General features: G+C 48.2%; 1 protein-coding gene across 1 annotated transcript in view; it reads left to right on the top strand.

The window, feature by feature from the left end:
• Window positions 1-2200, top strand: part of GLYCTK (glycerate kinase) — a 32158-nt gene extending 29958 nt beyond the window's left edge. The window contains exon 5 of the mRNA XM_034776410.1: window positions 1008-2200. Coding sequence (XP_034632301.1) covers window positions 1008-1079 — 72 coding nt within the window. The 3' untranslated portion in view covers window positions 1080-2200. The remainder of the gene's footprint in view (window positions 1-1007) is intronic.
• The last annotated feature ends 10221 nt before the right edge of the window (window positions 2201-12421 follow it).

The following is a 12421-nucleotide window of genomic DNA, read 5'->3' as shown; positions in this document are numbered from 1 at the left end:
CAAGGAGTGGGGGGGTGTTTGGGGGGGGCTGTCAGGGGGCAGGAGTGGGGAGAGGGATTGGAGCAGTCAGGGGACAGGGAGCAGAGGGGTTTAGATGGGTTGGGAGTTTTGGGGGGGCTGTCAGGGGGTGGAGAGTGGTTGGATGGGGCGTGGGAGTCCCAGGGGTCTGTCTGGGGGTGGGGGTATGGATAAGGATTGGAGCAGTCAGGGTACAGGTAGGGGGTAGAGTCCTAGGGGGCCAGTTAGGATGGGGGGAGGGTCTCAGGAGGGGGTAGTCAGGGGACAAGAGGCAGGGAGGCTTAGGTAAGGGGTGGAGTCCTGGGGGGCAGTTAGGGGCAGGGTCCCAGGAGGGGGCAGTCAGGGGACAAGAGGCAGGGAGGCTTAGGTAAGGGGTGGAGTCTTGGGAGGCAGTTAGGGGCAGGGGTCCTAGGAGGGGGCAGTCAGGGGACAAGGAGCAGGGGGAGGGTTAGGGTTTCTGAGGGGGGGGAGTGGGAGGGGCAGGGGCGGGGCTCCTCCCATCCTCTTTTTTGCTTGCTGGATTATGGTAACCCTAGGTACCAGTGCATGGCCAGCACACATCCTACCCACCCCCGAGGGGCAGGACTTTGCCTTACTCTAGAGAAGAATGCTCATGTATAATCAGGCTCATGTCATGAGGGCAGAAGGCAGCTGCTCACTCACAACTAGGCTAAAGCTGCCTCCCTCCTCGCTAGCTTAGGCTGTGACTCATGGAGCAGAGGCCATGTTCCCTGCCCTGTGTGAAAAGGAAAAAGAAATGTTTGTAGCATGAATGCTGTGTTAACTTATAAAGATTCTCTCTCTCTGCCTCTGTGCTCACACTCATGTTTCCACACAGCTGCCTCTGTGCTCACACTTAGCCCTCTGTACAGTGTTACACACCTGCATCTGTTCTCCTATGCCTGAGCACAAGAATGCCACAAACCTGTTGCATGCTCCCATGTGCCTGTGCAAACATTTCTTCACACCTACTTATTTGGCTTTTTCAGGCTCCTTCAGGCCTTGGCTGGTGGAAGAAGCTCAAGGAGACCAGAGCTCATGTTAGCTTGGCCCCAGGATAAATGACTCCCCAAAGGAAGGATGATGGAAAACACAGAAACAGATTTGCATCTTAAGACACTCAGCTTGATCCTGACGCTGTGCTGGTGGGTCCCTATGCTGCTTGATTGCATAGTCCTAATACTGGCTGTGGCTACGGGAGATCCCTGATTTGAAGTTGAGGGGAGCAGAAGGTTAATTGCAGCTCATCTTTGAATGCTGCAGCCCACACTACACGGCAAGGCCTGGGGTACCATGCAAACTCCGCTCAGCAGACATGCCAGCCCCAACACAATCTCTTGGCCCCACATGGCAACAGAAAGCTACAGAAGAGCGCATCACGGTTCATCGTCCGCCACCTAGCTGCTCTGACAGGGTGAGAATGAAAGACCAGTTTCCAATCCTGCGAGCACAGCAAGTCGTTCCAGCAAGCTGTCAGCACCTGGTACACACTCCTGTCAGAGAACAAATCCCCTGGCAGCCCATTAGAAGCAGCTCCAGGCTGGCTGCAGGATATCTTGACAGGAGGCCAGACAACAGAGTGAACAAACACAGATATTCTGTTAAGAAGGTGTACGTGGGTGGAATGAAATCTGGGATCTATTACTCTGTTAGAGGCCATTTGATGAATACTTACAGAGTTGCCTATCGGGAGGAGCGGAGCAGGGAAAAACGCCTCCTCTCAAGCATTTCTCCTGCCTCCATGGCATGAAAATCACATGCATCGGCATCTTTCTCTCTGCACCAAGCTTGGGCTTCTCGTTAGCGTAAACGGCAATAGTGGGTCACACGTTTCTCTCCTGTTATTCCAGGCATGTAGAGGGGTCTAGTCAGCCCTCAGTGGTGTGCCCTGCCTGTATAATAACAAGAGCCATCCCAGAACCCACATTCCATGACTAGCAGAGATATGGGGCCTTGGCAGAATTGCTCAGGTTGTGTGCTAGGGCTGGTTCTATCTGACCAAATGGACCTGTAACTCACCCCTGCTGTGCCACCAATGGCAGATGTTGTAGTGCAGATGGGAATCAGATTGTGGGTGGGGTTAGAATCATAGAATATCAGGGTTTGAAGGGACCTCAGGAAGTCATCTAGTCCGACCCCCTGCTCAAAGCAGGACCAATCCCCAACTAGATCATCCCAGCCAGGGCTTTGTCAAGCCTGACCTTAAAAACATCTAAGGAAGGAGATTCCACCACCTCCCTAGGTAACACATTCCAGTGCCTCACCACCCTCCTAGTGAAAAAGTTTTTCCTAATATCCAACCTAACCCCCCCACGCACTACAACTTGAGACCATTACTCCTTGTTCTGTCATCTGGTACTACTGAGAACAGTCTAGATCCATCCTCTTTGGAACCCCCTTTCAGATAGTTGAAAGCAGCTAACAAATCTCTCCTCATTCTTCTCTTTTGAAGACTAAATAATCCCAGTTCCCTCAGCCTCTCCTCATAAATCATGCTCCAGCCCCCTAATAATTTTTGTTGCCCTCTGCTGGACTCTTTCCAATTTTTCCACATCCTTCTTGTAGTGTGGGGCCCCAAACTGGGCACAGTACTCCAGATGAGGCCTCACCAATGCCGAATAGACGGGAACGATCACGTCCCTCGATCTGCTGGCAATGCCCCTACTTATAGAGCCCAAAATGCCGTTAGCCTTCTTGCAACAAGGGCACACTGTTGACTCATATCCAGCTTCTCATCCACTGTAATCCCTAGGTCCTTTTCTGCAGAACTGCTACCTAGCCATTCAGTCCCTAGTCTGTAGCAGTGCATGGGATTCTTACGTCCTAAGTGCAGGACTCTGCATTTGTCCTTGATGGGTTGGTGCTGCGGCCGAGCCCTGTCCACAATACAGCTCCCACAGGTGGTGAATTGGGGATCTCAGCTTTGCCGGTGTGGAGAGAGCTTTGGAGGTGAGAGTGTGTGTGTGGCGGGGAAGCACAGTGCTAGCCCCAGCCGGGTGAGCCTCCACTACCAGCCTGAGCCATGCAGAAACAGTAAGATTGGCATCCAAAGATGCCCTGGCCTTGGACATATGAATACGGGGCCCTGATGGCACTTTGTCACTAAGGCAGGACAGAGAGAATAATTTGGGCCGAGAGGGACTTAGTAAGACAAAGCACATGGCTGGGAACCAGGAACTTCTCTGCAACTGACTCCTTGTGTGGCCTTGGGCTAGTCACTTGACTGCTCTTTGCCTCAGGGATAACACTACCTACCTGACAGGCAAGGATAGCCATTAGGTGCACAGCACTAAAGAGATGGGCCCAGGCTGCATGTCAAATTATCCCCTTGTTGCTTCCCCCAGGAGCATTTAGATCAGCCAATTACCCAGACAGGCATCAGCTGGCTCCAGCATGCTGGATTGGACTCAGCTTGTATTACACGGTGGGGCACAAGGAGGCAGTGAAAATAAGTCTGGGTGACCATTTATTATGCAGCACCCTCATCCCAAATTCAAATGATTACAATTACCAACTCTGCCTGAGATCCTGTTGCAGAGGTGCTACTGCTGGCTTTGGGGAACCAGGAATGACCTGGGTTGGTAATGCAGAAGAGGTGAAATGACAGCTAAGGAAAAGCATTTGCTTCCTCTTTAAGAAAATAAGTGGCTGGTGAGTACTAGAGTGGTTCCAAAAATGTTCCTCCAGCTGTCATTCACAATTGCATTGTAAGTTATTTAGTGACAGCACAGCCCAGTTTGGCTTTTCCCTGAGTGGCAAGATCACAGACTAAGGAACGGCCCTCACAGAAATGGAAAGAGAGCGAATTGGTTGGCACACCCCAGCAGTGTATGCAAGGAAAGGACTGTCTGTGAGCTTTGCTTGTCCTCAGAGGGATGGGCACAAAGAAAGCTTTAAAAATTAACAGGACACTAAACCATATTACAGTGTCATGGTCCTTGTCCTTGTCCTTCTCTTGTCAGATTTTCCTTGTGAAAGAAGCTGTAGAAAACCAGGAGAAAAAATGCTTTGGTGTCTTTATACTTTAGGTTTAATTTCAAGAACATATGAAACTAGGTGGGTGGTGAGATTGGGCCATCAGAGTTAATTCAGTCAGTCCACAGATTTTGTTAGGCCATCAGAGATCATTTAGTTGATCAGCGTATGTGGCTGCTAATTTGCTATCAAAGTGTTTGACTTTAATTAAGGGCACATATAAGGATGAGCTGCAAGATTCAGACTGGGATTTCAAACCCCACAAGGTTCAGGGCTATTTGGATACCGGGTTTTGATTCATGCTAGTCTCTTGATAAAATGCTTAAAATATGCCTTGGGCTTTTCCCTACAGTTTGACTAGGTTTGTATTATTTGGTTATGATAGCTCAGCAGCAAAGAGCAGTCCTTTGATCACATCATAGATCTGCAACACAATCTCTTTTCTAACTCACTGTGGGATTTTCGCTACTGGTAGCTCCTCGTCTGGAAGTGACTGCCATCAATGTGATCACCTGCATGTATCATTCTACTTTGGCCATCTCACCTGCACTCTGCTGGAGCTATTTCTAGTATTCCAAACCTCTGAGCTGCTTCAAACAGCTTTCACAAAAATGTTTTTCTTTCTTCCAAAACATGATATTTTTGCCTTTTTTAAATTGTACTTGAGCTAAGGAACAGGATGGGTGATTTTCAGACACTCACCGACCAAGTAACGGTCAAATTTTGTGGACCACCAGGTTAGAAACATGTGCTAAAATATATATCAGTGGAAAGCTGGGGAATTCTGAGGTTTGTTACTAGTCAATGAAAGAATGATCTGGTCCTATATGAAACTTGGGGTAGCACCTCAGTTGCAAGGAATGATAGGTGGAATCACAGAAAGTCAATACTACGTCCTGGATCTGCTGACCATTTTATAAGACTGAATCCTCATTTATCCAATTTTTTTGTGGGGAGGAGGCATATCAAAAGCACAACCCAGTGGATAATTATCCAGAGTGATCTTACTGAAATTTGGATGAAAAGGGGAGTTTGATTTAAAGGGGCTGGATAAATGGGCTTGTATTGTCTACATAATTATTGGCCAATTAGAGAGCCAATGCTAAGTAGTGATGTAGCTGCATGGCTTTCTACACCCAAAGGCCCCATGTCATGCAGTCTTCCTTTTAGCCACCCCTACTTGGAAGTTGGTTTTTCCCCTAACTGCTAGTGCCACACACAAGCTCATGCTGGATCTAAGCCAGGTCTTTCCTTCCTGTGCACCAGTCCCAGAGCTGTCAAAATGTTTTTTTCGGTGGAAACAGCTTTTTGACTAAACATTGTGTTTTGTCTCCTGTTTGCATCAAACAGGTTCAGGTCTTCATTAAAAAACAAAGTGGAAAAACAAAAAAACAAGGATTTTTCCCCAGCTATTAGAAACTGAAATTGTTTTTGGTTTTGGATTGCCAGAAATAGAATATTTTTCAGTGGCTGGAAACTGAACATTTTTGTTTTTCAGGTTTCTGATTAAAATACACACAACTTCAAAGAAAAATTTGACAATGAAAAACCATTTTTTGTTTTTTTCCTCCCTTCCCCAAGAAAAAAAATCACTTCCTGACTAGCTCTAGTAATCACCAGTGACGCACATTCTGCACTCAGGGACCCCACTGTAAACAAATTTCAGACCTTGGCGACACCTATGTACCCCTATTACCATTGATGGGTTTGCACAGGGGTCACTGTCCAGAATTTTGTAACTAATTCTATGGATGATGCACTAAATTCCAGCTCCCTCTTCCATTATAGCTGGGCTGGCTTTGCAGGGTAACGGGAGTAAAAAAAAGCAGCAACACATTATTATTATTATTGCTACAGGGCTCAAATATGACAGAATATACATCTACTGAGCAAGGAACGGCTATTTTTACTCAGTCACTTTTCAGAACAGAACTGCACTTGGAAGTAACAAAGAGAGTTGGATGGTCAAGGAAGGAAACCCAAAGAAGTATTTTCATTTAGAACACAGCAGGAAATCAGGGAGCAAGCCTCATGGTTTTCTGTTCAATGCAAAAATTATATTAGTGCAACTTGAGGGTTGTGTGGCTCATAACACAAAAAGACAGGAAAGCGGAAGGTTACCAAATGCTGGATCCTTGGTGCTTTTACTGCCTATACGTTATGACATGAACAGTACTAAATTAAGTTACACAGGTAACAAAGAACCAGGACTAGGAAACAGGATGTTCTCTCTGCAATGTGCCTGAATTAATGCTGCCATTGAAACACTAACATATGCATCTCCTGATTGTGATTTTTTTTAACTGCAAGCCTCATGCTATGGCAATGCAGATTTCTGTATGTAATTTCTTTGGGTTAGATTGCCACCTTTCTTGCCCTCACCCAACAGAATGAACAGAAGTTTGGCCTGTGACCAGGGATCTCATGGGATCTATCTGATGCCTTTTCCCATCTGTCCTGCGCCACTGTCCCCTTCAAAAGCTGTCTGTTGCCACCAAGATCTACAATTCATCAGTCTATTAAAGCTGAGAGAAAATCAGAATTGCTATCCCAGAGGCCAGTTCTGAGAGTTTGACATTGGTTTCCATCCTGAATATAGGGATGAAATGTCAAAATATCAATTTTTTTTTTCAATCAAAACCATTTTGACATTCTTGAATCAAAATGTTCCATTTCAGATCTGTTCAACATTGAACTGTGTCTGAGCTACTGGGTTGCCTCATAGGAGTTGTATGTCAAATGCCTCCGTTAGCCTCTATGTGCCGGGTTCCCCAGTTGGACTACATTTCCCATGATGCAGCAGTGTCTCTAATGATGCAGTGCTTCAGCTAGAGGAGAAACCATGATCAGAGGCGTAGCGAGCGCCCTCCGTACTCTCCGACCGGAGGGGGCCCCGCAAGGAAGGGGGCCCCTAAAAGTGGCAAAAAAAATGTCACTTACCTAGTTATACCTTATATTTATTGACGCCATTGCACAATCCATGTCGGTTTTACTGACAAAACCGTGAAGTTGTTATGATATATCATAATGCTATTGGCTACATCAGTTGTCTGTCGGTCAGTTTCGAATTTTAGTTGGACCCATTCAAAGAATGTGTTTTTGCGTTCATAATGGCGGTCGGCAGATAAATGTTATTAATTTAGTTGTTTAATTTTTTATCGTTTGAAACGATTCGTTTCCAACGCAGAAGCGTGCTTTGTGATGTCTAAGAGAACGTATAAGAGTGGAGCTAGTAAATGAAAGGCAGCAAAAGATGCCGAGAAGGAACTTGAGAAAATTCCAAAGTTGTCAACGTATTTTGCGCTGCAATCCAACGTACAGGTACAGGCACGTGAAACGGACAGCGCTAGCAGCGACGAATCGTATCCAGAAGTGCTTCAAGTGAGGTCGAAGGTGAAGCCAGTTGTTCTACCAAACAAACTGTGACAGATATTCCAGCTGCTGCCGGGAAAGAAGTATCTGAATCTGAACCACTGACTGATGATCCATGAGATTGGCCGTCTATAATATCGGACAGGCAAGTGTGTGACATTGTTGCACGTGGCCCACTGCAGCAGAATGAAAGTTACAAATTTCCATTTAACGAGGAAAGACAGAGGTTCACAAGTACTCATTTCTATCGAACCATGGCAAATGGCGAGAAAATAAGACGTTCATGGTTAATGTAATCAGTTCAGAAAGATGCCATTTTTTGTTTTTGTGGTAAATTATTTGGCACTGGCGACATACCGCTACGTCGTGGAACATCTGCTTGGAAAGCACTGTCAAAAAGACTTCAGCAGCATGAAACAGGCAAAGGTCATCAAGACTGTATGGTGAAATGGTTTGACCTTCGGTCAGGCATAGTAAACCGTACATCTATTGACCAACTCGAGTTGCAGGCTTTTCTGAAAGAAAGAGATTTCTGGAGAAATGTGGTCAAACGCATGGTTGATGTCATTATTTTCTTGTCCGAAAGAAACTTGGCATTTCGAGGAAGTAATGAAAAGCTCGGCGATCCTTCGAATGGCAACTTTTTGGGACTGTTTGAATTGCTTGCAAAGTATGATACTGTCCTCAGCAAACTTTCACAGAGGATTAAGAAGGCAGAGACACATGTTCAGTACCTCAGTCCACAGATCCAAAACGAGCTGATTCAACTTGTTGGCAGTAACATTCAAGAGGCCAACATAGCGCAGCTTAAAAAAGCAAAATATTATTCAGTTATTTTGGACTGTACTCCCGACGTGTCACATGAAGAACAGATGTCTGTGGTGTTACGCTTTGTTGAATGCAACGGTGAAGATGGTGTCAATATTCGTGAAGCGTTTGTTGGTTTTCTTAATGTTCATGATACAACTGGCGAGGGTTTATTGGAAGCGTTTCTTGAAAAGGCAAACAACTTAGGAATAGACATTGCTGACATGAGAGGCCAAGCTTATGATAATGGCGCAAATATAAGAGGAAAGAATAAAGGAGTTCAAGCCCGCATGCTAGAAATAAATGACCGTGCCTTGTATGTGCCATGTGGAGCTCACACTTGGAATCTTGTGATCTCAGATGCGGCAATGTCATCAAAATATGCCGTTGACTTTTTCGGTCTGATTAACAGAATATACGTTATCTTTTCTTCTTCACCTTCACGTTGGGATATACTTCAAGAACATACGCCAATATCTGTTAAAGGGTTATCGGACACTCGTTGGGAGTCGAGAATTGATGCTGTGAAGCCATTGCATTATCACCTTGAAGAATTGTGCAATGCTTTGTCATCTTTGCGAGAATATGTGCTTGAAAAGAAAGATGGCAATACAGCAACGGAAGCCGGTGCGCTTTTAGACCATGTTACTACATGGCCTTTTGTTCTGACTGTGTACACGTGGTACGATATACTATTTCACGTCAATAAAACCAGCAAATTAATTCAGTCACCAGATGTGTCAATTGACGTACTGCAGGTAGAAGTCGGTGCTACAAAGAAGTTTTTGGAAGACTATCGAAATACAGGATATATCTCTGTGGTCACAAATGCACGTGAAATAGCAGAGCATATGGGTATTGAGCAGGTGTTTCCAGAAACCAGGGTGCGACGTAAGAAGAGAATGTTTGATTACGAATGTGCTGATGATTTGAGTCGTCTTTCTGCCGAAGAAAAATTCAAATCACAGTTCTTTCTTGTTCTCACTGATCAGGCCATATCTTCTGTTTCGTCACGATTTGACCAACTCATGGAGTGATATAAGTTGTTTGGATTTCTGTACAACGCTAACAACCTGAAGCAGTGTCACAGAGAAAATGAGCTGGAGAATCACAGCAAAAATTTTGAAAGAAAAATGGGAGACATTGATGCCAACGAACTCATATTGGAATTGAATCATTTTATTTATGTCATCGAGAAAGAGAGAGGACTTGTCACGGCAAGCAATTTTTTAACGTACATATACAAGAACAGCCTTCAGGAAATATATCCGAATCTTTGCATTTGCATCAGAATTCTTCTGACCACACCAGTTACTGTCGCTGGTGCTGAAAGAGCTTCAGCAGAATGAAACTGATCAAGAATATCCTGCGCTCAACCATGACAGATGACAGGCTTTCTGCGCTTGCAGTTATCTCAATCGAAAACAAGATTGCCAGATCTCTGGACTATGACGCATTGATTAACCAATTTGCGGAGAACAAGGCTCGAAAGAAGCGCTTTGCGTAAATACGGAATACACGTACACTGTAGGCCTATGTATACATAATATGAACCCTGAATATTGTATAAAATAAATACCGCATTCCAGTTTCTACATTGTAAGGGGCGCCGCCCGGACATATGTTCGGAGGGGGCCACGTTCTTTGTTGCTACGGCCCTGACCATGATGCATCATGGGCACCCGAATTACAACTCCCTGAGGCGCTGTGGCAGCTCAGGGGGACCCATCATAGTGTCAAATTGACCTGAAATGAAACCTTCTGATTTGCTTTGAAAAAGGGAAATGTTTCAGCTGGGGGTGACATGTCACAAAACCGGTCATTTTGATTTTCCTGATTGCAGATTGAAAAATGTTGGTGAAAATCAAAGTTTTCCAAGGAAAGACTTTGCAGAAAATGGGGTTGGAGCTCCGGCCAGGGGAGCAGGGCCGCGGGGCTTTGGCGCTCCGGCTCAGGGAGTGGGGCCATGGGCTTTCCGCGCTCTGGCTGGGCGCGGGGCCTGATTCCGGGGAATCGGGGGAATCGGCCTAAAGCCAGCCCTGATTACAGCAGAACGTTAACTAGCCCAGCCAGGGATCAGGGCCCCATTGCACAAATAATGCAGAGCCAGTCCCTGCCCTTGGGCGTAGTAATCTAGGGCTTAGATAATATTCAGTGGGTAGATGCAGGTGGGCAAGAAGATAGGGTGACTGCAGGGACAGATGCTCTGTGAATCCTGTTGCAGTTGTAGTGGTCCTGGTAGCCACAGGTGGTCCCCAGCTTGAGCAACATAATTGGAGCACAGGCTGGTTTTCAGGAAGGATTTAAACGAGGCTGGGAGTGAATCTGGATGTGGAGTCCTCCCAAAGTGTAAGGTGCAGCAAGGCCAGGATTTAGCTGATAATTCATGAGGCAGAAGAGAACTCAGCTGGCTGGCCCCTTCTCAGCTACGCCATGCCACAAGACTACAGGAGTAGGCATATCTAGAATGCAGCTGGCAGCAACCTTCCCAGCCTGTGCCCGCTGGGCTCCAGCTAGTGTGCTAAAAATCACGGTGTGGACACTGCGACTTGGGCTGCAACTCCCGCTCTGATGCCTTGGTGGGCTTGAGAACTCCAGCTGACTCGTCCGTGCTATTTTTAGCACACTAGCTGGAGCCCTGCTAGTGCGAGTCTGTCTCCCTGGGCTGGGAGATGTACCCCTACAGCAGTGGTTCCCAAACTGGGGTTCGCGAACTCCTGGGGGTTCAGAGAATGTTACAGGGGGTTCGCAAGAAAAAATTCATTAATGGCAGCCAGAGGACCCTGGCATTGGAGGCAACAGGTGGGACCTGGTTGCAGGGCAGACAACCAGAGCCCCAGGGAGAGCAGGGCCGTGCAGTTGGGGCTGGCAGCCCAAACCCTGCCCCTGTCAGCGGGGGAGCCGGCAGCCCGAACCCCAGAGAGAGCAGGGCCATGCAGTTGGGGCCAGCAGCCCAAGCCCTGCCCCCATCAGCGGGGGAGCCGGCAGTCCTGAGCCCCAGGGAGAGCGGGGCCGGGCAGTTGGGGCCGACAGCCCAAGCCCTGCCCCCATCAGCGGGGGAGCCGGCAGCCCTGAGCCCCAGGGAGAGCGGGGCCGGGCAGTTGGGGCTAGCAGCCCTGACCTGAGCCCCTGTCAGCAGGGGAGCCGGCAGCCCCGAGCCCCAGCGCTCCGGCGGGACTGGCAGCCCCGAGCCCCTTGAGAGCGGGGCCGGGCAATTGGGGCTGGCAGCCCAAGCCCTGATCCCCGTCAGCGGAGCAGCCGGCAGCCCGAACTCGAGTGCTCCGGCGGGGCTGGCAGCCCCGAGCCCCTTGAGAGCTGGGCCGGCCAGTTGGGGCCGGCAGCCCGAGCCCTGCCCCCCATCAGCAGGGGAGCCAGCAGCTCTGAGCCCCAGCGCTCCAGCAGGGCTGGCAGCCCCGAGCCCCAGGGAGAGCGGGGCCGGGCAGTTGGGGCCGGCAGCCCGAGCCCTGCCCCTGTCAGCGGGACAGCCAGCAGCCCGAACCCCAGCGCTCCAGCGGAGCTGGCAGCCCCGAGCCTCAGGGAGAGCGGGGGCCAGGCAGTTGGGGCCAGCAGCCCGAGCCCCAGGGTCAGCGGGACCTGCAGCAGAAGCTCAGTGGAGCTCAGTTGACGGGGCGGTCAGTGGGGTCCAGCAGCAGGAGCCCCAGGGAGTGTGGATCCAGCAGCCCAGGCCCTGGCGCGGGGCCAGTAGCCTGAGCCCTGTGGTGGGCAGGGGGTCAGTTGAGACCCCCAGACCTGCAGGTGGCAACTCGGACTCCTGTCTTTGTCAGACAGGGGAAGTTGGCATGGAGGGCAGAGTTAGCAGGAGCAATGCTGTACGTGGGGGGTGGTCCAAGCTAATTTGTCCCTTGCAGGACACCCTCCTAGGGAGAAACCTCATGGCAGAAGAAAAGCTGTTTGGGAGCCAAACCAGCCAGAAGCACGTTGTAGCCATTGTAGCAGTGTTAAGGTGCCTCTGTAATTGTCATTCTCTCTGGAGTGCTGTTTTGCTTCAGTGAGACTTGAGTGAATCTTCTCATTTTCTAGTTTGTTGGTTGTTAGCAGTCTCTCTGTGTTGTTTTTATTAGAACTTTTGTACACAAGTTCAATGGATAAGTGGCTGAAAAAGGAAAGACACAAGAATCAGCTAGTGTTTCCTCAAGTCCACACTGTGGAAAATCTACGTCTAATGATCATGATGGTCCTGGAAAGTCACTTACAAAGAAAAGAAAATATGATGATGATTATATAAAAT

The sequence above is a fragment of the Trachemys scripta genome, chromosome 7 (genome assembly GCF_013100865.1).
Source record: "Trachemys scripta elegans isolate TJP31775 chromosome 7, CAS_Tse_1.0, whole genome shotgun sequence".
Classification (NCBI taxonomy): domain Eukaryota; kingdom Metazoa; phylum Chordata; order Testudines; family Emydidae; genus Trachemys; species Trachemys scripta.
This window is presented reverse-complemented; position numbering and strand designations above follow the sequence as displayed.